Raw genomic sequence first — 25,649 nt, 5'->3', positions numbered from 1 at the left:
CACAAGGAAATGGGCACATTAGTATCATGCATCATGCTCATGGCGCTTTCAACTATATGTCGATGTTTCCGCTCAACTACACCATTTTGTTGTGGTGTGTAAGGGCAGGAAATTTGTCTAGTTATCCCTTTTTCACGTAGAAATTCAATAAAATCAAGCGAGGAATATTCTTCCCCTCCATCACATTGAAAATGCACCACATTGGATGAAAATTTAGTTTGAATCATGGCATAGAAGTTTCGAAATATGTGAGGTACTTCTGATTTGTGTTTCATGAAGTAAATCCAGGTGAAACGTGAGTAAGAGTCAATGAATAAGACATAATATCTTGACCCAGACATGGAATCAATAGGGGCTGGCCCCCATACATCAGAAAAAATAGTTTCAAAAGGTTTGGAAGCCCTTTGATTTATATTATGGAAAGGTAAAACATGACTCTTACAAAGTCCATAACTTGAACATTTTTTGACACTTGAAGTAAGAGGTAAACTTGATCTTGGAATGAGACTATCTGTGACAAGTTTTTCAATGAAATGTCGACCACAGTGTCCTAGCCGACTATGCCACAAATCAGACTCCAAAAATTGGTTAGGGCCCCTTACTTTTGATTGAAAATGGCAAGAACTTGGCACTGATGACGCATTATGAGAAAGAGAAAATGTCTTCAATCCTATATCAAAAGTGGATGAATCCTTGGGTAGACATTCCTTGAGGACGTACATATTCCCTTGACGCTCCCCTCTAGCGAACATTTTCTTCGTTTGGAGGTCCTTGACATAGACAGAAGAAGGTGTGAATTCAACAGAAGAGCTTGTATCATCAATGAGTTTAGAAATGGATATGATGTTCTTTTTGATATTGGGAGCAAGAACAACATTAGACAGTGATAGAGACGAGGATGACAATGGAATATGTGCATTTCCAATATGTGTAATAGGATGAGATTTTCCATCACCTGTTATAATGCAACTTCTACCGTAATGAGGGGATAAGTTAGTCAATTTACCTGCATTTCCTGTCACATGGGTAGCTGCACCTGAATCCAAGAACCATTCTCCCTGCTCATTTTGCTTTATAGTCATCTTTGAGAATGCGGCCATCAATAGCTGTTGCATATCTTCAGCGGTGGATTTAGAACTTTGTCCTCCTTGTTTATAATCATGTCTTACCCCTTTGTTTTTATTTTGAGGATTAAACCAACATTGTGCCTTCATGTGTCCTTTCTTGTTGCACTGAAAACAAATTGGTATTTTTCTTGAAGTATCCAAAGGAGACATACCTTGGTTATGTGGTGTTGGTAGAATGCCACGACCACCATGGTTGGAGTTCCCATGGCTCTTACCAAACTTTACATTCATAGCCAACACATTTTGGGAGTTCCCTTGATCAGTCCTTTCAATGACTCTTTTCATATTCATTTCATGTTGGAGAAGTTTACCTTGTAGTTCGTTGAAGGAAGGCAGAACAGGAAGGACCTCAAGAGCTGTAATAAAAGCATGATAATCATGCCCAAGTCCATTCAAGGTTTGCTGCACCTTTTCCTTATCAGAAATGTTATTCCCTGAGGCAGCAAGTTGGTCTGCGACGGCCTTAATATGCCCCAAATAATCCATGATAGACGTTGAACCTTTGCTCAAATTCTGAAATTCTTTCTTTAAGTACATAATTCGAGCTTCTGATATTTGGGAAAAGGTATCAACAAGGGTTTCCCATAATTCTTCTGCAGTACAATCATCAGAAACTGAAAGTAACACTTGTTGAGATAAAGTGGACAAAATATACGCAACCAGACTTTGATCACGTCTCATCCACATAGCATGTTCAGGATTGTTGTCTTCATGAACAACAATAACTTCTCCTGCCTCATTTTTTATTTCCTGTAAGAGAGCCTTTGTTGAACCATCGAGATGTCCAAAGAGGCCTTGACTTCTTATGAAAGGCATGATTTGCCTTTTCCAGATCAGATAATTCTCATGGTTGAGTTTTTCGGTAATAAGGTGAGGAAGAAAACTTGAGGACATGCCAGAATGCGAAAGGTTTTCCATGACAGCAGAAAGGAATCGTATATAGGTAGAAGATGAGAGGGAAAGAAGACACGATATAACAAGATGTGTCCTTGGTAAGCAAGAAGAAAAAGGAACAAGAATTGCGCAAGAGAAAAGTAAATTCAGGATAGAGACAAGATGAGAAAAGAGTTCTAACCAGATCAGACCTGTTTGGGCATTTCGTTTGGTAGAGATAACGTAACCTGGCTCTCTGATACCATGATAGAAATGTAGCACCAATATCTGTAACCCGAAAACAGCACTCACGCAGGAAGATAGAGAGAGAGAGAGAGAGAGAGAGAGAGAATGAAAACAAGAAGAAACTGAGGAGAAGAAGCCGTAGCCAAAATGGTTTGCACGGCCTCTATTTATAATCTCATTTTCAGAATTCTAAGAGTCTCCAATCGTAGAATCCTAGGAGATTTCACAAGCTCCAAGGACATTAATTACATCATAGAAACCTAAGAGACTTCACATATTACAAGGATATTAACTACAACATAGAATCCTAGGAGACTTCCCATATAACAAGGATATTAACTATAACATAGAATCCTAGGAGACTCTTCACATGTTACAAGGACATTAAATATTTTAACACATTCTACAAGGAGGTGGAATCCTAAGAGACTCCTTTTCAACGTGCTGGTGAAGGATTTATATTTTAACAGTCTCATGGCACCTTTCTTTCAATAGTCTGATCTTCATTCCTTCAACAGTTTGACCTCCATTCCATTGGGCTGAAGGGGCAGCCCATGTAGAGACTCTAGAGAGGTTTGGCCACATGCCAAGGACTGATGAAATTGGTTGTCTAAGATCCCATGGGCGACATGGAAGACCGTTGTGTAGTATGGTCAGGTTGGCCAGGCATGCAAGCCGTGGGAACGTGCCTAACAGAGGGTTGGATTTATATTGCATGGACACTTCAAAAACTATGAAGTGCTAGTGTCCAGCCGTGTCCGACATTGACCCTCATCGACACTTCTAAGACACTCGATTTTTGAACAATAGCATCCAGTAGCCATGTCACTTTTTCCGCTCTTCTCTTTCTTTTTCCCCATTTCTTTGATTTCTCTTTTTCTTTTCCTCTCTTTCCCCCTCCCCCCACTTTTTTTACAGGTCACTTGTCTCTCCACCTCCATCTCCCTGTCGTCATTTAATAAGGACAACATGGGGTTTGTCATCCATTTGAAAAGGACAATGGGGGATTTGTTCCCTTTCTTTCTCTTTGCACCCCTTCCTGTCTTTAAAAAAGGATGACAGGGGTCTGTCATGCTTTATTAAAAGATGACTAAGGGTCATCTTTTAAAAACGATTTTTTTGAAACTTTATTTTATTTAATCAATTTTTTAATTAGACTAAAATTTCACTTATATAAAAATATTTACAAATGTCAAAAAATAGAGCTATTAATCAATTAATTAATTTGCTTTGCTCCTAATTTTGCTTTTGCAGCTTTTTTAAATCTTTTATCTAACACCATAACAAAACATTTGGCACCAGTATTTCTTCTACGAAGAGACCTGAATTTTACAACGATTAATCTTATGTGAATAAGATTATATCCTCGGGTTTTAGGTATCTTACTACCTTCAGGACTTAAAAGTGGTATGGTTTCTGTCTGGTTTTTTAAGAACAAGATATAGGATGCATAGTATGTAGCAAAGGACGGCAAACATTGCAATATAACAGAAAAAGATAAATATAAGGAAAAGACTTACAGAGAAGAACGTGAACCTTCTTTATTTGAACTGAGAAAACTGTACAACCTCTCTTAGGAAGAGAGGTATTTTTGATTAGCCAAAGACTTTTTTTATTGTAAGGACAAGGCTTCCTTGGAGTAGGATAGAGTAATACAAAGGGAAACTAGGGATTGCTCAGTGAGGTAGAGGTCTTTTGTTTTTTCACTTGGGATCCGATGCGTCTACTAACCATACCAAAAATTGTATGCCATTAGTGCTGACTATCACAAAAATGGAAAGGAAAGGAAAAATGGCAATTGCATGCCATTTTCCGTTTTGCTTTGTTGAGTTCTTCATTTATAGATGCTTGCTGAAGTTTCTTGAGGCTGCGGTGGTAAACAACTAGTTTCCACTACCTTTGAATTATTGGAAGTGGCCATGATCGTACATAAATTGATCTTATCTTATCTACAACTTTTTCGTTTTCGCGGTACTGAGTGAAGGAATAAGATTCTTTCTATTATTGTACCTTTGTTAGTGTTTTGGACCTTTTGGTGCATGCTGCCAAGGAACTGTTGTTTCAACATGCGCCAGATATGGTTACATGACTTTGTTTTTTTTTTTTTTTTGCGGTTCCTTGTAGGACCACTTTTCTTGGTGGCGACACACTTTACATCGATATGTTATCTAGAAAGGAATCTGATTACCTCTTGTAGTGAGGGCGGAAATTTGGTTTGGGTAGAGTGAGCTGTTCGCGTCCTCTCGTCGTGATCACTTTTTTTACAGCGAAGGTTTTGAAACCTTCTTTTGTTTCTCCTGTTTTTCGGCCGCACACATAGCATGTACCTGCTGAGTGCTTGAGTAAGTGGCAATATCTTTGTGTGTGTCCGTAGAATTTTGGAGGTCCCCTCGATCAATTCGATCTTTGAATCATTGAAGTTTTGCCAAGGCCGTTGTGTACTTTTTATGTGCATTGATCATGACACACCGACTGTTGGAGGAATGATGCCACCATGTTCCTTTTTCTGCTTGAGCTTTAGTAGTATTGACTATAACTTTTATGCCCAAAGGCCCTTCGATGATGAAAAAATTTCATTCTTTCTTTTAGATGAGGATAGGACTTTGGTTTTTGTGTGACATCAAAAGTTAATTGAAATTCCTTGCCTACTAGGCCAATTTGGATTAAATGAATACTCTTTTTTTCCTTCCAGGAGTTCTCTGGAGTTTTGATAATTTCAGGGGCTGTTGAGAAAAATTTTAGGAAGACAATTATTCTGTAGTAAACCAGGGTGTCCTGTGATGAATCTTTTTACTGCTTTTTCTATTTCTGGTGATAAAAGACTGATTTCTTCAAACGAAGGTAACAACTAAATCTTGGCTCGAAAGCCCAATTGAAACCATTTTTGAATAAATTATGGGTGGCTTCCTTGAAGACATATGACTTTGGGATAAATACCAGAACAATCCATAAGCAATTCCTCATTATGGCCTCCGATTGAAAGTGTAAAAAGATTATTTAAAGTTTCAAAATACTTGTTGACAGGTTCGGGAATTTGGTTTATTTCAAAAACCACCTTTGAAAGATATCTGTTTGTGGGAGTGTCAGAAATTGTTTTCACAGTAAGCCGACTTTCTTAGGTTCCAACTTCTTGTACGAGTTTCCCACTTTCACGAGAAAGTTGGATTTTTTGGGTTGATATTGCTCCTGTTTTGGCTAGGATAACCTAGATTAATTCCACTTCTTGTAGAAGGTCCATTATTGTCTTTACTTTTGATATGTTCAAAAGTTACTTGAGTAGAATATGTTGAAATAATATATTTGAAATTGAACCATCTTTTAGCAGAAGACCTTTGCGCTGTTTAATGAAGTTGTGCATGAAATTTTACAATAGCTTCACAGGTTTAATTTTGATTGAAAACTGTTTTCAAGAGTTCAAAGGATTTTAATGCATATGTAATGGCATAAAGTTCTGGAAACCCTAGTTTTACAGTCTTTTACCATAAAAAATAGAGAAAACAGTAAAATGATTCACCACAGGAAACCCTGGTTTTACTGCAGAATCAATCATCTTTTAAAATTTTTTCTCAGCAGCCCTTGAAATGATCAAAACTCCAAAGAACTCTTGGAAGGAAAAAAAGAGTATTCATTTAATACAAATTGACCTAGTAGGCAAAGAATTTCAATTAACTTTTGATGTCACACAAAGGCCAAAACTCTATCCTTTATGTGGAGGAAAGAATGAAATTTGTTCATTTTCGAAAGGCCTTGGGCATGAAAGTTATAGTTAATACTGCTAAAGCTCAAGAAGAAAAAAAATATGGTGGTATCAATCCTCCAGCGGTCTTTTTAAAATTTTTAAAAATATGGTGGTATCAGTTGTCTTTTTAAATTTTTGTCTCAGCAGCCCCTGAAATGATCAAAACTCCAGAGGGCTCCTGCAAGAAAAAAAGAGTATTCATTTAATCCAAATTGGCCTAGTAGACAAATAATATATATATATATATATATATATATAAATTATTTATCTACTAGGCCAATTTGGACCTAGTGACTCGGGATTCAACTTGTGACTCGTGGGTCAACTCGGCGACTCGGATTGGGTCATGTTATTCGAAGAAATAACAATGTCTAACTTGTTTTTTAATATAAAAAATTGTAAAATAACTTAATGTTCTTTATGTGATTGAAAAACAAGTCAAATTAACATCAAATGTAATCACAAGACTGACAACTAAGTTATATTTATTTATGTAATAACTAAAAAGTAAAAACAAACTGTGCAACTACGACATTGATTATTTAATCAAACTATCATCACCTATCAAATATTAATACATCAATTAACAACAATGTAAAACAAGCATTAAAATCAACCTATTCAGTATGTAATTATGTATATGCTCTAAAAAATGAATGAATGGATAGGCATACCTGAAATTGAGCATAATGAACGTTTAAAGTAGAAAAAGTTCAAACTGTAAAGTCTATACTGTAAATTGCCCAAGATAGAGAATACAAGGTTATGGACAGCCTCAAATTATTGTATTTAGTTCTGCAGTGACTGAATATAAGGCATCAAGTCCAGGTGGAGATGGAATTCTATGTTCATGTCACCACGAAGAAAGAAGTACATGCTCAGGTAAGAAAAAAATTATATGATTTACTACTGTAGGGCAGGGTAGAAAATTTCATTAGCAGCCTAAATAGCATTCAGATGAAATTGAAAACATTGAATGATTGAATGAAAAACATGAAAAATTGAGAATAACTCAAAGTTCCAAACATTTTTGACACTTGATTGAGCGGCTGAGCATTGAGGGCTTGAGGCTGAACGCATTTAGGCGACATGTCTCTCAAAGGCAGCCCAGGGAGAGGCACAAGAGCATAGTGAGAGAGAGAGAGAGAGAGAGGCAGGAACACCGCGTGAGAGAGGTGCAGGAGCAGAGCAAGATAGAGAGAGGCACAAGAGCAACGAGAGAGTGGTAGGAGCAGAGCGAGAGAGAGTTTGAGAACAAACAGAGAGAAAAACAGACAGAGAGAGGGAGAGAAAGAGCATGATAGGTTGAAAACATAGATTCACACTGGTTTGTAGTTTGTACCGGAAAAAATGGCAGTAACTGGAATACTCGACCCAAGGAAGGGGGAAAACGGAAACATTAGAAAACAAAAGGAAAAAAAAGAAAAAAGAATGCACCTGAGAAGTCGGTTTGTTGGTTGAAGCCAATGTAGTCGCCGGAGACACTATTCTCGCTAGAATAGACGATGGAACTCATAGAGAAGGGTTTAACCCTCGTCCCTCTTCGTTAAATGCTTTCTCTTTTTTTTTTGTTTGTTTGAGAACATGAAAACATATAAGGACTCTGTCAACTTTGACTGATTCTGAAAATAGATGGCTACGGTCTTAGGTATGTTGACTGTATCCGGTACGCCTTTGATTGTACCCCCTCATACTGGTACCTGCACTAGAACCATACTAGTTCAACATGGGTACTGCTCCATTTGAGCTTGTGAGCCCTTAGGATGAGTGCCAAACTTTCTCTCTTTACTTACTCTACCTCTTCTCCCTTAATATTTTTTGGTCGCTATTCTCACATATACACGACCTCCTCTGCATATACACTGCACCAACATCTACTCGTAAATGGTTGATAGTACCTTGAGGTTTACTACAGTCAGAGCATGGGATTTTTGTATACATGCTCAGGGGATTGTTTGGATGAGACACACTTGTGTTGTTTTTGTTCATGGGATCATTGGAGGCTTGGACAATCTAAGTTCCTAGCATGGACATGTCATTATCACCCCATGTCACTTTACAATATTTCTAGTAGTATAGTTTATAGAAATGCACCTGCTTCTTTCGACAATTCGAATTTATAGCTAGGTGGGCACGACCGCATCACCTTGTCAAAAGTTTAAGCATTATAAAATGGCTGGTCACTGAGGCATAGTTGGCCTAGGAGATCGGCCTTACCTGATGTACCTAAGGCACCTTAGTGTGCACTTCGACAACGTAAGTACGTAACCACTAACTAGCAATAGCTAGAATTTCATTCTGCACTTCAAGCAAAGACTTGGCATGCAACTGTGTGTTCATTCAGTAAATCATAACAAATTTGGGAAAAACCTTGAACTGTAGCCTGGTGAAAGAGAGAGGTTTAGAGAAGGCTTATGGCGCTTGAATCAAACATGGGAAAAACCTTGAACTGTTTAAGGTTGTTATCTAGTCTGTTCATGAAATGGCATAGCATTCAGTCTGGTAGTGTTGACTGTGCCACTCATTTTTTGACTTGAGTCTAATGTGGACCAAAAATGAGAGAATTTAGTTCACATCAAAAAATTAGCCGTGTAATAAAAATTGACAGTGCAATAGAGTTGCTTTAACTTGGGTATGTGCAGGCTAATTAATTGATTGACTATACCGTTCGCTGCGGCTGATAGTACCTGACATGTTTGACCAATTTTTTGTGCACCTAGTGCGATATTAAGATGCACTCACTTGGCTGTGAAAGCCTCTGTTGTCTGTCTGTCTGTCTGTCTGATGGTTCACAATCAGAGCTCTATGACTGTTAGCATATTAAAAAGTATGACAAAGAATTATTAGCAGAAGTTGCTTTTAAAGGCTTTAAGTTTTTTAACAAAGACATTCCAAAGATATCACAATGTCCATCTTGTCACAGCCAGAAATGGGTTCAGAGAATTCCAATCAACATGGCTCAGATGTAGCTAGAGTTGAGCAGGATATTATCACTGGAAAAATGTAAATTGTACGTTACTATTTGCTCACTGCTTTCCATTTTCTGATGCCTAAAGTTGTTTCTTTCTGTAGCTGTCTATGTTGTTACAGTTTCCACCTGTGTGACGTAAGTAAAACATTAAATAGAGCTTTTATTTCACAGATTGGATTGAGATGGAGGACAGAGAATGAAGTCATATCTGGAAAAGGTGAACATAGAAGTCTGCTCCATCTTTTGTTGTGTGCTTTGTGTTAATCACATGTACCTTTTCTGACAGGCACATGTCTTAATCTTGATGGTTCAAAGTTCAGCTATGATTACTTTTTTCTTTTGGAAGACAGAAAAAAATTATGTAATTTATATACAATAGTACAACAGGTTTGTAATCCAGCAGATCAAGGATAGTTATGGAAGAAGAACAACAAGAAATTGAGAACTTTCAAAGGGTATGTCATAACGAGAAGTTCGAGCTCGCTTTAACTTCATCATGGAGATTGGATTAGTTATAAGTTATAACCATAGTCACAAAAAACTTTCTCGTGTTTTAAACAGTGAGGTTCTTCTCAGGTGTAATATGACAAACTTGAAGAAAAGGGAAAAATATGGAAAAAAATACGTTAGATTTTAAAAAAATTAAAGAAACTAAAAATGAGGGAAAAATAAAGTGAGTGAGTAACTAATAACACAAACATAAAAAAATAAGTATACTTGCAACAAATAAAAATTAGAAAATGAAAAAAATAGTTTGGCATTAGAAAATGTGAAAAAAGTGAATAAAATGAAAAAAAGGAAAAAACTCTAAAAAACACGTTTTTTGTGACTGGTTATAAAAAGCGTATCGTAAGCCGTATCGATGTGGTTTTAAGATACGCTGTATCGTAACTTTTTTTTTTAAAAAAAATTAATCAGAAAAAAAAATTCTGAAAAAATCAACGTACCGTAACTGTATCGTAACTGTATCATAACTGTATCGTACGATACGTGCGATACAGGCACGATACACCACCTGTTTATGATACAAATGCTGTACCATATCACATTTTTGAAATGCGATGAATGATACATATCGTACGATACGGCACCGTATTGTACGTGCCGTATCGTACGATACGTACAACACTGGTTATAACCCTCCAACTTTTGGTACAAAAAGAGCTCATTTTCTCCTACCAGTTAAGCCCTCATTCTTTGAAAAGATTACATATCGATGGTATCCTCCATTTTTTTTTATAGAAAAAAAATAATATGGACATGTCATTATCACCCCATGTCACTTTACAATATTTCTATTAGTATAGTTTATAGAAATGCACCTGCTTCTTTCAACAATTCGAATTTATAGCTGAAAAAATGTTGGAGTTGAAAATGAGAAAATAGATGGAACTAAAGCACACTGTACTAAGCAGAGAGATGGTCAAGAATAAATCATGGTTGCAAGATTTTTTGACTGGTCTGTTATTGGACTATTCAGCAACAAAAATTCAAATGCTTATAGGATTGGATGTCCCACCTTGGCTGAACCGCTGAAGCATATGAAAAAACAAGGCATTTTATTCTAGTGCCACATAAAATGCATTTTTTTTTTGAAAAAGACACAAAAAAATGTTAAAGACAAGTTGGCTGAAGAAATGGGAAAAAACAAGTTTTGTTTCCAAAAAAATGCGAAAAAGTAAAAAAGACACGTTTTCTTTGCATTTTGACGTTTTTTTTCACATTTTTTATGTTGTTTAGTTACTGGATTTTTATTTTCACATTTCAGTTTTAGGCTCTTTCATTTTTAAATTTTTTAAGATTTATCAAGATTTTCCTGATGAACATAACTCTGTCATATTAGACCTGAGAAAACTCGCCGTTTAAGACCCAAAAATGATATTTTTGTTTATGTTTTATTCTGACTGTTATAAATCCATTTTCTTAAAATACTGATGGTTCTATTGTTTTAAGATTCTATGGTGGGGTTGAAATTTTGTTTAGAAACAATTAGGAACACTACCTTGTTTTGCGAAAAGTTCTAGGATGGTGGGGACATAAATGCATTTTTTAAGACTTCAGAAGTAATTTTTTTTTGCTGAAATCTAGGGAGGGATAAGGCGCACCTTGCCCGAATCCTTGATCCTGTATACAGGTTGAAATTTTTCTTTATACAATTAAAAAAGGGTTTCTTTCATTTACTCCTTTTACTAGAAAAGCCAACGTTGTGGTAGGAAACTAGTCTGAAAGCAAATGCTTCAGGTCATATGCATGTGCTCTCATTGTTCTTGATTCCATATCTTATCTGATATCTGGTCAGCGTACTAATTTGACATTTTTCAACTGTATTACTTGTTGTTGATTTAACAGGTCAGTTCATCTGTGGTAACAGAAAGTGCAATGAAAGGGATGGCCTTGCCAGCTATGAGGTATGCTATATGTACTTGGTTTTTGGAGTGTGTTTACCAACTATATGTGGGGACTATGTGCGGGGTGGATGAAAGCTAGTACTTTGATCTTGAAAAAGTGCAAGGTCTCGAAAAAGTAGCCTTGAACATTGTATCATTAGCCATAGTGCTCTTGTCATCAGTCCTACAGCTGTTTAACTGACTTTATTTACAGAGTGTCCATTACCACCTAACACAATTTTTATCATTTAAATTGACAGATGACTCATATGAAAAGGGTTAGCAGCAGCCTTCTGTTCACCAATAATTTCAGCTTTTTGTTCAATACTTTGGTCCTATCTGTGCCAAAGCTAACTTGCAGTCCTCCACCTGCTTACTCATATTCCAATAAAATGGTTGTATTCAAGGCATACGCCAAAAACAAGGAGATCAGATTTAAACATCTATGACCATGTCACACAGCTTGCATAGCAACCACACAAAAAAAAAAAGGAAAAAAAAAAGAAAAACTGGATACTGCATATTCAGTGGCACCCATCTTGATCTTTCTTGAAACAAACCTTTAGATTGTAATGTAGAGAAAAATAGATCTTCCAGGCATTTGGCATGCAGTAATCATGATTAGATTTTATCATGAGAATTAGTCAGGCAGGTTCAAATACAACTTTCAGAACATTCTCTATATCAACAACATGAAAAAAAAATCAGATCTTGTCAACTCTCATAGCACCACCGATCAATACATACCATTCCAATGACCAGAATATCTCTTCCAGCTACTTGAGGTATCACATATACAAGGTTGAATGAGAACCTGAATTTGTGGATGACTCAGATTTTGACACAGCTATCAGACATTGAATTGTTGTATTTATATCGTGATTAGTAGATGTGAGATTCCAGCAGATAGGTCTAAATCAATTCTTAGATCTGAAGGCCATCAGCAAGAAACAGGAGATAATGCCAGGAATCTAGTGTCTGATTTTCGAGAATTAAATTAAGGCTTTAATCTTCCTGCACTGACCACAAATGATCTGAACAGTCTTCACAGACTTGATTGCTCTGATGCCATGATAATGTTCACAACGAGAGGAAAGAGGGAGGAGACCAAAAATAAGCAAGAGAGAGAGAGAGAGAAATAGTCAAATCACTTATATTAACCCTAATTCCTGAATAAATAGCGATTAGTGCAAAGTTTATAGAAAACAGTGCAGAATTTTCACAATTCCCTAAGACAGACTTAAGGCAATATCAAATATTTCTTTTAACATTTGTGACAATGGTTCTACTGAACACTTCAGGCCTTCTAGAGGTCAAGCCATTTAATCGTAGGTTACCAACATAGGATCTTGCATGGAGAAACCATAATAATAGGCCCACTTGAGTCACGCTTAGCCACACTGGAGGCTGAACATGGCATTCTCGAATTTGCTAAATATTTATATTATTCCTGAAGATCAACCAATTTACAACTGGATATGATACTATATGCTTAGTTCTAGCATGTGTAAACTCAATGTTCACATAATGCGTATGTTATCACATCATGATATCCATGCTGTAGAAAGGTACCATAGTTGATTGCAAAGTTCACCACAGATATGCACAAGATAGACAGACACATAAATAACCAAGTATGAGCAGTTGAGCACACTAGGATGCACCCTGGGAGAAGCTGTTAGTATTTGAAGATTACTATATTTTATGATCCAATCCAAAAGTATATATTTCTTTTATGTTTTTTTTAGCTACTCTACATATGTGGATTTGTGATTCATCTGTTCATATTGGTTAGATGGTCAAGATTAGTGCATACGAGTGCTTATATTTGGTATTGATTGCTAGGATCAACATGTGTGTGTGTGTATATATACATGTATGTAGGTATAACTTTTGAACAATGGTGCATCTGCACCAGCACCTGCATAGCTGTGATCATGTTGCATAGCCTAGATTGAACTCTTCTATTTTAAATTCAACCAGAGCCAATTAGGTTGCAAAGTCCTTATGGTTCAGGTCTATCCAACTGTATTTAGCATAAAAGGATTACCATGTCCAGTATAAGTATTCTCCTTGAATTCCAGATATCATACAATCAGCAAAACTCTATTAACTAACCAATGCTTCACTACAACATCATCCAATGTATGATAGCAGACTGCCATATGCAGACACGGGTACAATAAAAGATACAAATTTGGAATGCACAAATGTCATTTTTGATTTTTGAGTTTGGGGCTACAAAGAAAATTGACATAATATAGTATCATAATTTCTTTGCAATTTCTTATAACCTCTTAAGTGAAATTCCTAAAACTTCTTAAATAAAGTTTTACAGAAATTGCTCTTTTTTAAATCTTAACATGCGGAGTCATTAAAAATTCTTACGTTATCTGCCTGCATTCATGTGTGCATTCACAGTGTACAGCAATTCTTGATTATCTGCCTGAGTTCATGTGTGCATTCTCATTCTGATGCCATATTTGTAATACAAGATGCCTATTATTTAACAATATTTTTTCAATAGGTGAATTTCTCCTATGTCGAAGCTGGAGAAAATAAGCAAGCACTTGTGAAGTTGGTAGCTTGTGAGAGGTAACAAACTCGTAATATCATGAGTGTTTGTTTTCCTAGATATTCAAGATGGGATTTTTTTTTTTCTTTCATATGTTGTTCATAGTTTGATGAATGTTCATTTGCAATTTAACTTCCTTTACTGATTGTGGGTCAGTATTTTTAGTACACATCCTTAAAGGCTTTTACTCGTCTTTCTGTGGAAGCCTGGTCTATTAGCTTCATTTCTCTTTCATGCTTTATTGAAGCTGTCTCTTTGAGAATCGATGATGTTCTTTCCTTTGAACATAGCTTCCACTTGTTGGAAGACCTCAGCTTCCCTATAGTTCTATAATACAACCAAACTAGTAGCATGGTTTCCCCTCTGGTTCTCTCCACTTCAATCAAGTTTTCAAAAAAAATAGTGCAGAATCCTTTTGTGCATGTTATATTGGCTTATTGGTCTGTCCTTGCTAGACTGGCTTGGCAGGTCCTCTGTATTCTATAGTTTCCTTTTTCTCAGGAGTATGTCTCATAAGGTGAGTCAAAGTACTTGGGAGCTTTTCTCTTGCTTCCATAAGTACCTCCTTGCAGTTAGTGTGATTAATCAAAGTGATCCAGTCTCCAGATAATGAACTATATGAATTTGGCTTAATCAGGTCATATCCATGCAACGTTTATGCATGGAACTATTAACAACTTGTCATGTAGATGTGCAGACAAGCTCATGTATAAACATAACAAAGAGAAAGAGAAGCTTTTGGGGAAAGAGGAAAAGGACAGCAATAAAAGAAAAAGGTTCTAAACTGATCCTTTGGTTTAGAATTTGTGCTTTCCTATCAATAGCTGTCTCCCTGATGTCTAATTGATCTTAAATATTCTAATATCCCTGTTTTCAGAGGTGAAAACATAGATGGCGATGAGAGTAATGTCGATGCACTAGGAAGCCATCAAAGATCTAGAAAAGGTATTCCTCTAGATATCTTTCTAAATTTTACTTTGTACATTTTACTTTGTACAGGTTATCTAATTTTATTTTTGGGTAAAATTCTTTTGGATGCACCTTCTTATTTCTTGTTCGACCTTTCCCAATTTTAAGAACTGAACCAACCCATTATGTTATGCACATGATGCCCTTATTCTTTTCTAAGTTAGTTGTTCAGTATCCAAGTGTTTGTTCTTTCTTTCCACAAGCTAATCTATATTGCTTGACATATTTATGAAAAGAAGTTGCCTGCCAAAGACTTCAAGTTGGCATAGATTGGACATAGCTTGTAGATTCTTTATGTTCAATCAAAATATGCAACCCTGATACTTTGTTATTGCCTTGTGATCTCTTAGGAGTAATCTCAATGTTCTAGCATAGTCAAACGTTGTGTATCCGGCACGCATGGGTGTAGATACCCCAAAACATCCAATTATTCTAATGGCATTTTGTTTGCAAGCAAAGAATATAATCATTGTAGGATCCCAGCTTGCAGAAAAGTATCAAGTGGTTTTATTTCTTCAAACAAAATTTTAACCTATAGGCACCAAATAGACTAACAGCTTATGCTGACCATGTTACTGAACTTTATATAAGGCGCCAACTACCTACTTTTTAATGCCGGGCATTTTAACGAGAAGACAAAAAAGCTGTTGGTGATATTTTAAAATATATTAAAATTGCTATTTGCTGAAAATTTTTGAAAAAAACGATGCTTTTCTTCTGGATTTTTTTTTTCCAAATTATAATATTTTTTCATGAGTGGTTGGTCTCAAAATAAATTGCCGAAAGGCTACTGGGAGCTATTCTCCCTCATTTATTAAAAAAGGAATGATATGTACAGGGCAAAAGAACGATTTACAAAATGCAATGCATCCAACCCATTTGGCACAATTTCCTGGTAAACAAAATTCTGATGCCCCTACATTGAAGCACAATCATGAAAATCTATCAAAACTGACAAATAAAAGGGAATCACCATTGATCCTTCTAGACAAAAACCTCCCTGAGTCCTCACCCTTTTTCCTTCCATCGGTCCTGCTCCCAAAGGATGAGGAGTTGCTGCCCTGCTTCTATTGTTGGCAAAAGAGCAGAGATAGCAATCCTTTTGCTGCCCCCACTTGGCAAGCTGTCTCCACTCGTCCAGGCCAAATGACCTTCAAGCTTACTCTTCATGCATCTTTTCCATCTGCTGTTATTGGATACAATGGTAAATATGGTTTCCCCGACCCCTCCAAGACCCCATCTCTCCTTCAACAGTTCCATCTCTGCCCTCTCTTCACCTTCTGATCCTGGAAGATAGCTGGTCACCAATGCCCTCTCTTCGTTTCACCAACAGGCCACAATGAGCCTCCTTCTTCGAGTTTTGAAAGTTACTAGCTGAATTGTACAATTGAGCGCTGGGACATTCTCTAGTCTTCCCTGGCAAATAACCTCAGTCCTACACCATATTTTCATCAGTTCCGTTTCCTCCTCTGATTTGCATATGGAGTTGTAGCCATCCCTATAAGAGGACCAAACTTCAGAGGAAATCTGTTTGTTACTAGGATCTGGAGAAATGTCATGACTCACCCAGTTCTTGATGCTCCAGAGCTTCCAGATTACTAAGTTGAAAGTGGCAAGCCAGCGCTTACGCACACACACCTAACTAGGACTGATGCAGGATAGATATTAGTATTGAAACTCACTGCAGATGCTCTGCCATGGAATACGAGTCCTTCCAAAAACCGTGACTACTTTCTTTCACAGATTCTGTGCCACGTTACACTTTATAAGGTGCTCATTGCTTTCTTCCGCCTTGCCACAGAGAAAGCAGTGATTAGCAAACTGAAATCCATGCTTCTTAACCCTGTCTTGCGTGAGAAGCTTAGAGTGACAGACGAGAAACAGGACCCAATTTGCTCTTGCTGGAGAGTTCGAACTCCGCACTTTGCAATGGCATTTTTAGACAGGTGCCTTCACCCTAAGATAGTTCCAAAAGTCTCTAGCTGACAAGCTCTTCAGAATCATGGAGCAGCTCGCAAGCTTATCCTCTGCAAGTGTGTTCCATGCTGATCAACCACTCCCCTCATCAAAGGATCAACACATCTGAGCTCATGGCCAAGCCTTCTAGCCAATGGTCACATTGATTCGATTCACAATGGCACTGTAACTTCTCCATTGATACAATGAACTAGAACATCTTCTCTCCACCTGTCTGTCCATATTCTTATCTTTCTACCATTTCCTTGCCTCCACATAACTGTATCCTTTACTTTACTCCATGCCCACCCAAATTGCCACAAAAAACGTGTACGGGTATTATACGGCGAAGAAAAAAACGGGTATAATACGGCAAAGTTGTATATCTCGGGAATAAAACGGAAAAAAGATGGCATATTTTTAAAAAATAAATAAATAATCTTGATAATTATATAAAAAGAAAGTAAATGAGAAATTAAACTACACAAGATAACACACCACACATGTACATACCACAAACTACAAACATAATACAGAATTACAGACTACAAAATGGAGACAAAGACTTCACAAAGATGATAACAAGTAATTTATACTTTATAGCTATGGCTACATAGAATCTTCAGAACAAAGAACTAACATAATCCAGTAAAGAAGCCAAACAACAGAACTCAAGTCTCTAACTGTCACTTCGACTAATATTTCATCTAAGCATGCATATATAAAGAACTACAGTAAAATAACAAGAGTAAAACAGTCGAAGGAAGTCGAATGCCCTCCTCTTCAGCCGAATGAGAATGAGAAGGACCGCCGATGGAGTTGAGGGAAGCCCTCGCTTGCAGAAGCACCGCCACAGGGAGGCAACTGGTTGTAATGAGATTCCGGCTGGTGGAGATCGTCTCCCCAGTCGGGCAGTGGTCCAACACTGTCGCTCGACGATGGAGAGTCGGCCTGACCGCCTGAGTACTGGGGTGGTCGGTGGTTTTCAGTAGCGCCGCCTCCTCTTCAGCCGAATGAGAACGACGAACTGAGCAAGGAAGTCGAAGACTCGAGTCTCGAATGCCATCCATTTGGTGCAAAAATTTTAACCTAGCGGTCCTAGCCCCTTTCCTATCTGAAAATACTTTTTTGCCACTAAAAGGGGTTAACAAGCTTTAAAACAACCAACTTTTTGAACAATTTACACGCTCTGCCATTTTCGGTCGCACCTTAAAGAAAATGGCGAAAAACGCGCGTTTTATACGCGTTTTTTTAATTTTTGCCTTTTTTTTGAATAAAATGCGTCTTATTCCCGTTTTATTCGCTGGAGAGTCATTTGGCGTATAATACGCTTTTTTTTTAAAAAAACGCCGTTTTTTGTGACAAGGTGGCAAAACTGCTCCAGCACCCTGACCCGTGCCATGGACTCTTGAGGATCTACAGATTTTGGCCTTTTGCTGAAATGCTTCCTATCTATCCAAACAGCAAGTAGCTATTGAATTTGGCCGCATAGTCTACTGGCCAATAGGCCCACATTAAAGGGTTCCAATGACTTCAGGCCCATCCCTCCCTCCTCCATTGGGTTCCTCAAAGTCTTCTACGATATCTGCCTGATAACTTTTTTCCCATCCTTGTCAGCCCATAAAAAGCTGGCCATACTGCGTTCAAGCCTGTCGAGGACAAATCTGGGAATCCTGAAAGCAAGCATCCAATATACTAACAATGAAGATAAATTATGTTTGATTAGACAAAGACGCCCTGCGTAAGACAGGAGCTGCCCTTCCATTGGCTCAATTTCCGTTCAAATTTGAGAACAAGGCTTGAGCGGAGGTTTTCAATAATCTTTCCAGCAAACAGAGGAAGCCCAAGGTTGGTCATGGGTAGCCTTGCCACCCTCCATCCTCCTATACGGGCCAACTCCTCCTCTTTTCCAGTGCTAACATTGAAGCGGACTAATGATGATTTAGCATAGTTGATAACCAGTTCAGCTTTGGCTTCAATGTCTTCCAAGAAGAGCCTTAACATTCCTTAGAGATTTACGGGTAGCTGTACTGAAGACCAAAAAATCATCCGCAAACATGAGGCACTTGCGATCCTCAATCTGGACCAGGCATCTAGGCACTTGAATCAGGCGATTGCGGTTACAGTGGATCAGCCTTCTGTTAGTGACCCCCATTACTAGAATGAAGAGATAAGGAGATAATGGGTCACCTTGGTGCAGACTCCACTTCGCCACAAAGCTTCGACCCGTGCTGCCACTAAGCATGACTTCATGAGAAGTAGAGGAAATACACGCTACAATACGCTGCACCCAGACTGGATGGAAACCCAGCCATCTTAAACTGTGATTGATAAACACCCACAAGAATCTATCATATGCCTTGGAAATATCTAACTTTAGACACACCGCCTCTTCCTTGCGACTTTGCAGGGTGGAAATAATTTCATTTGCTAAAGCAATCTGGTCTTGGATTACTCACCCTTTAACAAAGCTCCCTGTGACTTACCCACAATCTGAGATAGGATTTTTTGCATTCTCGCAACCTTGATCTTGAAAATAACTTGGGGATCACTAAGAGAACAGTTTTATTCACATATTTCACAAGCTTCCCTGATCGGAAAAAAGCTGAAACAACTGCCCAAAGGTCGCTGCTGATAACGCCCCACATACTCTTAAAGAAAGCGTTAGGGAAGCCGTCAGGCCCTGGGGTACTGTCCTTGTCCAGGTCGTCCACTGCATTCCGCACTTCCAGACTTGATACCTCACTTAAGAGCATAGAATTTTCCTCTGACAGTTTCTCCTGCTGCCAATTCCTCAAAAACGTCTCATGAAGCACAGCCATCATTCAAGAATCTCTCGAAATGCTGAGTGGCTGCCTCAAGAGCACTGTACATGGAGTTGTACTATGCACTGTCAACTACCAAGAGACCTATCTGGTTTTTCTTCCTCTTATTTTGCCACAGCTTGAAAGATTGTTTCTGTCACGTGCCTGAAGCCATTTAACTCTGCGTTTCTCCCTCCACTTCACTTCCTCAAGACGGAGCATAGAAAGAAGATTCCTCCTCAGCTAATCGTCCTCATCCGTAGTAGCTTGATCTCCAGCATCATTGGATAACTGAATTTCATTGAGCCTCTTATAGCTATCTTTTATCCGACTTTCTATCCTGACAAAGGACCCCTTGTTCCACTCTAGAAGAGCCTTCTTAGTCTTATCCATTTTCTTTAGGAAGCGAATCATCAGACAACCCTCCTGATAGCCCTGCCATCCATTAGATATTTTCCGAATTGCTTCTGGAACCAGTGGCCACAGAGTAAGACAGAATTGAGGCTTTCTACTTCCACCGCTAATAGGACGGTTCAAACAGATAAGGAGGGCCTTATGGTCTGACGTGACTCTCCACAGTTCTGGAAGAGCATAGGAGAGGCATGCTATCTTCCCAAGTTTTAGTCTCTTAGGGCCCGTTTGATGGGCGGGTGAAATTTAACGCGGTAAATTTACCATGGTAAATTTTTTTGGAAAAATTTACAGGATGAAATTTTTCCCTCTTCCAATTTGAGGCCCTGTTTGATGCACAGAAACAATTTACCGTGGTAAATTTAACCCTGTTTGATGCTCATGAAGAATTAAACATGGTAAATTTAACCCTGTTTGATGCACAAGAAGAATTTAACGTTGTAAATGTTGTTTTTTTTTGTGTCTTCTCCTCTCCAAATTTGACGTGGGAAGAAATTGGCAGATCAATAATGCACTCCAAACCAACCTCAAGTAAGATGAACAAACTAGTCTTGATGCATGTATATACACTTACTGACACCATTCATTAATAACAGATATGGACATTCTTCATTCCCATAGGCCTCCATACTACTATAAGTCTATAATCACATGATCTCTGTTTGCTTCTAGATAAAATAAAAACATTCAATAAATACTCAACTCCACAAGATCTACAAAGGAATTGACTTGTAGGTTGTGCATGTTAGCTAGAGATGCTAAGCCCTTGTTGGGCTCCATGTATCTAGTAAGAGATATACATTTTTATAAATGACAATTCTCGATGTTTAGCACAGGAAATTCTCAAAATGTCCTAGCAAGTAACTTTCTTCTAACAGGACTCTGACAGTGTGTTCATTACTGCTTTGCAATTGTAACGTTTTTTGCATTTTGCAATTGTTTGGTGGGCATTGATATAGAAGGAAGGGCCTAAGACACCAAGGTTTTGAGCAAAGATAACAGTTGAACAAAAGAGGCAGGGGAAGAACCTCTTTTCTCCAGTAGAACCATCTACAACTTCATTAGTTGCACAACCCTTTTCATCATCTGCCATGCTGCGAGAGAAACAGTGAAGGGAGAAAAATAGAAAAAGAGAAAGTGGGGTTGATTCGTTTGGATCAAGTTTCCTTTTTCTTCCCTCTCTGTCTCTGCCTCTCTCTCTCTCTACAGTGGCGAAGAAGATCAGAAAACTTAATAAGAAAAGAGGGCACACAAAAACTAGAGAGGGAGAATGCAGGATCTAGTTTTTGGATGTGGGCTACAACAGCCAACCTTTCATTGCCTCTTCTTCTTTTCTCTTTTGGTGTAAAGCAGGGAGAAAGGCCTGTCGAGCAGGAAGTGGAAGAGGGCACACAAAAACTTGAGAGGGAGAAAAAGATAAAGGTGTCTTCTTGAGTTTGAGAACCTTTTCCTTTGGGTTTTCAAACAGATGGCATGAGAGAGACTTCCAGCCCCCACCTTCCCCAAAAACAAAAAGAAGAAAAAGAAAAAAAGTGGTGGGGATTGATAACCCCCTGCATCGGTTTCTTGGGCACTCTGATAAAAATTTGCAGGCGTTTTCCTGCAGTAATTACTGTTTTGAGTTTTTGGGTTTTCATTTTCCTTTTATGGGAAGTGCAAGGAAATGTGACTCAACCTAGCTAGTGCTATGTTGCTGGTTCTGCCCAATAGCGCACTTTGGGGAGCTCTGCACGCCCATGCATGCAGCCATGAGTTATGGGGATTGCCCTGCCATTCTTATACTCTCCTGTCTCACGGGATAATTGTGTCACTTGCAGAAGCAAGGGCATAAACGAAGGCCACGCAAAAGCATCTTCTCGGGTGATTCAAACCATGCATGAGACAAATGAAAAAGGGCAGCAAATCAAGTTTTTCTCATCAAGTGTTCATGTTTATGCAGAAAAAACATCAAGCCTGCAAAGAGGAAAGCAGAGACAGGGCAGCAAATCAAACGCTCAAATCTTGGATGACCTCTGCCTAATTTTGGAGTCCACACCATATTAAGACAAGTTCAGATCAAGCTTGGCACCTTCAGTCCACAGTTAAACTTGAAAAAGGAACACAACAGTCTCAAGTGCAGGAAAAATGATAACTTGCAGAAGCAAGGGCATAAACAAAGGGAAAGGGCATAACTTGCAGAAGCGAGAGAGATATTCAGAGACTCACGGGGCAGTAACAAAGGGGAAGGAGCGGCAACTGTGGCAGTGGCGGATGCTGCCCTGTCTCTGCGTCTCTCTTCACTGCCGGTGAGAAGCCAGAGAAGAACTTAGGGCAAGAGAGAAAGGGAAGGCATCAGAGAGAGAAAGGGAGAAAGCGTACCAGCAGAGGAGCGGAGAGGCGACGGCACAACGGCGACGGTGAGAGCGGTGAGGCCTTTGGTGCAACGGTGAGAAGGCAGGAGGGAGGAGGAGCTGCGGAGGGAAGTCGAGCGGGGTGAAGTGGCCCTTCGAAACAACAAACTCGAGCGGGTGAAATTTCACCCGCTCGAAAGTCCGAGCTCAGTGAAATTCACCCGCTCGAAAGTCCGAGCTGCGAGCTCGGACTTTCGAGCGGGTGGAATTCCACCCGCTCCCTTTTGCGTTAAACGGGGTGAATTTCACCCCGTTTGATGCATTTTTCCCCTCCCCTCTTATTTTACCCCGGCTATCAAACGGGGCCATAGATATGAAGGCCCAATCGAGCTTACACTTGATTTTCTGAGCTCCTTGCCTCATATTCGACCAAGTATAGCTGCTGCTGTCATCACCTACTTCTTTAAGGCTGGCACTTTGGATGAAGTAGCTGCACAGGATCCAAAGAGAGGAGGGTTGCCCGTTTTGTTGATCCCACTTATCATGGCATTAAAATCCCCACAAACAACAGTGGGGGTATTAGACTGAACTACGCTCCAGCTTAGCTCAGCCATTCCATTCCTACGCAAGAGTTGGTTGTTTGGCATAGACACTGCTGTCACTCTGAACTCTGCATTAACTCCTGGCAGAGAGCAGCAGCCCACCAGCCATCAGCGACTGGCCTCCCAACTGTGCACCTAGATTCCATTACTGTCCCATAAGCATACAATTCTAGCTTTGCCATCCTCTGATTCCTCGTTCCTTTTTATTTCTTTGAGGTTAGATCTCCAAGCAAGTCTTCTGAGAATCATGTATTTAGCCTGAGAATCAAGCAGAAAGGTCATTGAAACCCGAGATTCGAAAATCAAATTTATGAGGTCCCTTTGTGCTGCTGGCCTGCCGGCACCCCTCACATTCCAGCAAATGATTTTCATAGGCCCCCGGCCTTCCCATCTACATCTGCCCCTTACATCAGATCATCTGTTAGGTGGTCTATTTTAGCGTACTCCTTGTTGGACTGTAACATCAAACCTCCCAGTCCATGTCTCCTTTTGCCTTCCTCCTCTTTCTAGTAACTCTGATCCAGCCTTTTGGGTCTGCCAAAGCTGTGATCTTAGTAGCCAGTGGGGTGTGCACAGAGCAGGAAGCACTTTCCAAACCGCCAGGAGCATTACGTGACCTGATGGAAGAAGAGCTCAAGCTTCCTTTGGCCCTTTCTCTCCTGCCCCTATATGTGACAGGAGTAGGATTCTGTTTGATTGCTTCCTGAGACACAGAGAAAAGAGAAGACTCCCACCAAGCTCCCTGTGATCCTCTTCAGTCCCGCCTTGTCCAAAAGCAGATCAGTTGTCATTTGAAAAGGGTTAGAATGGGTTAAAGAAGGAAGTGTACCTGCGCCCGGTGTCTCCGACAGTATAGTCCCCTTATTCAGCAGTCGGCCAGAGTGACGAGGGCTCTAGGAATGAGCGAGGGGAGATTACTTGTGAGGCCCTGCTGGAGCAAGATTCCGCCCAGGAATCTTCGGAGGAAGCTTCGCAGTAGCAACGCCTCTACCCACATGCAATTCTTTTTTCTCCCTACTGGTAGAGGCATCCAGCCTATGCGCTAGCCCATGTTGCTTAACAGCCCCTTTCTAGGATCTTGATACCATGGTCACCCTGGCCCAGGGGTCAGCCAAAGGGGAGTCATTCACACATGCTATAGAGGTCGCCTTACAGGAGGCTTTCACATGAGCTAGGTATCCACATAAATCGCAGTAGAATATTTTGCTCTCGTAGAGGACTTGCTGCACAAGGACCTGTTGCGTAGATCCACCTTGACCGTGAGCAGTGGGACAAAACTCACTGGAATGTCGATTTTGATTTTAGCGAAGCCAAGCTTTTCCCAATTCTCAGTGCATTTATCTTCACACACAAATTCCCCTTTAAGACCCTTAGCCAGCACTCTGAAACAGTAATCGTTCCATAACAGCGCCGAAAACTGAGGCAGCTGAATCCAGATGGGAACTGTTTCCCAGTCGGCGATTTTCATTTTTTGTCTCGGATACCATCTACTGGCAACTGACATTCGACCACCAGCCCTCCATGCTCGCCTTCTTAAAACCTCCCCTAGTTCTTCCTCTGAAAAAACCCTGACCAGGAATCTTAACATTGCCAACGACTGAAAATAGAGGGTTCTTTACCTTCGTCCATTGTCTGCGCAGCGATGAGAAGAGGAACGTGTAATCGGTACCTGGCCTGTGGTTAGCACCCTGAAGCCCAGCAATGGCTGAAAAATGAAAGGGCTCTGCTAGCTTGTCACCAATGGTCATGGATAAATAGAGAATTATTTGACCATTGGTGATGATGTCCACTTCAATATTTGAATTTTGATTATTTTTTATATAACCATCTTCAGACTTGTGTTTAGGTGAGCACAGGTGTATGTGATCCACTTTTCTTTTATTTTTCCTGATTAATGATGACTTATCAAAGCTTGTGGGGAAAGGTTTGTTCGGCATATCCTGTTTTGGTGGAAACCGAGTTTGTTGACACGATAATTCTTAGAGCTGGTCTCCTATTTTTTTTCTTCGTAACATGCTCCTTTGTGTTCTGAAAGTGACTGAAACAACATCCACCCCAAGCAGATGGGTCCTAATATTTGTTTGTGGTAGGAACAGCAAAAAGAGAGTCAACTTCAAGAAATGATGGAAGCGCTGGCACCGATGACAGTTTCGACGAGTACCTTGAAGGAATGTTTCCAGGACATGGCCATCACAACTGAAGAAAGTGTGATCTTGTGAGTACGCCAGAAACAGAACTGTTCCCAAATTTTTTGTGTCCATCCTGATCAGCTTATTGAACTCTATTAAAGCAAGATATGAACAACCAAGCCTGGACAAGTTCGTCAAGTGCCCCATCTTTTTCCTCTGTATATAGATCCAGAATATGTATTCCAAAAATTAAGATTTATTCATAAACATGCTGCTTCTCTTAATAAAAAAGTTAATTAGGTTGCAATGATTAGTACATATCGTATTTTACAAGGACTTCACTTTTTTCCTTGGTCTACTTCATCTTTTCATTTGCTTTGGTCAATCAGCTGATTCCAGACAACATGGCTACCCCATGCATATTATAGAATTCAAACTTGTGCTCATCTCAATTGCGTTGGTTATATATGGTTCAAACTTGTTCTTTTCCCATTCGTACCTTCATTTAGTGTATTTCCAGAACTCGTAAA

General features: G+C 39.3%; 1 protein-coding gene across 3 annotated transcripts in view; it reads left to right on the top strand.

Annotated features, from left to right (window-relative positions):
• Positions 1–25,435, top strand: part of LOC116255695 (uncharacterized) — a 36,908-nt gene extending 11,473 nt beyond the window's left edge. For 2 of the 3 annotated variants that reach the window (XM_031631603.2, XM_031631605.2), the window contains 6 exons: positions 9,128–9,173; positions 11,306–11,364; positions 13,871–13,938; positions 14,608–14,694; positions 14,796–14,863; positions 25,081–25,435. In XM_031631603.2, the coding sequence (XP_031487463.1) occupies positions 9,128–9,173; positions 11,306–11,364; positions 13,871–13,938; positions 14,608–14,694; positions 14,796–14,863; positions 25,081–25,190 (438 nt within the window). In that variant the 3' untranslated portion in view covers positions 25,191–25,435. The remainder of the gene's footprint in view (positions 1–9,127; positions 9,174–11,305; positions 11,365–13,870; positions 13,939–14,607; positions 14,695–14,795; positions 14,864–25,080) is intronic. The other variant, XM_031631604.2, reaches the window with a different exon arrangement.
• The last annotated feature ends 214 nt before the right edge of the window (positions 25,436–25,649 follow it).

Source organism: Nymphaea colorata, chromosome 6, assembly GCF_008831285.2.
Source record: "Nymphaea colorata isolate Beijing-Zhang1983 chromosome 6, ASM883128v2, whole genome shotgun sequence".
Lineage (NCBI taxonomy): Eukaryota > Viridiplantae > Streptophyta > Magnoliopsida > Nymphaeales > Nymphaeaceae > Nymphaea > Nymphaea colorata.
This window is presented reverse-complemented; position numbering and strand designations above follow the sequence as displayed.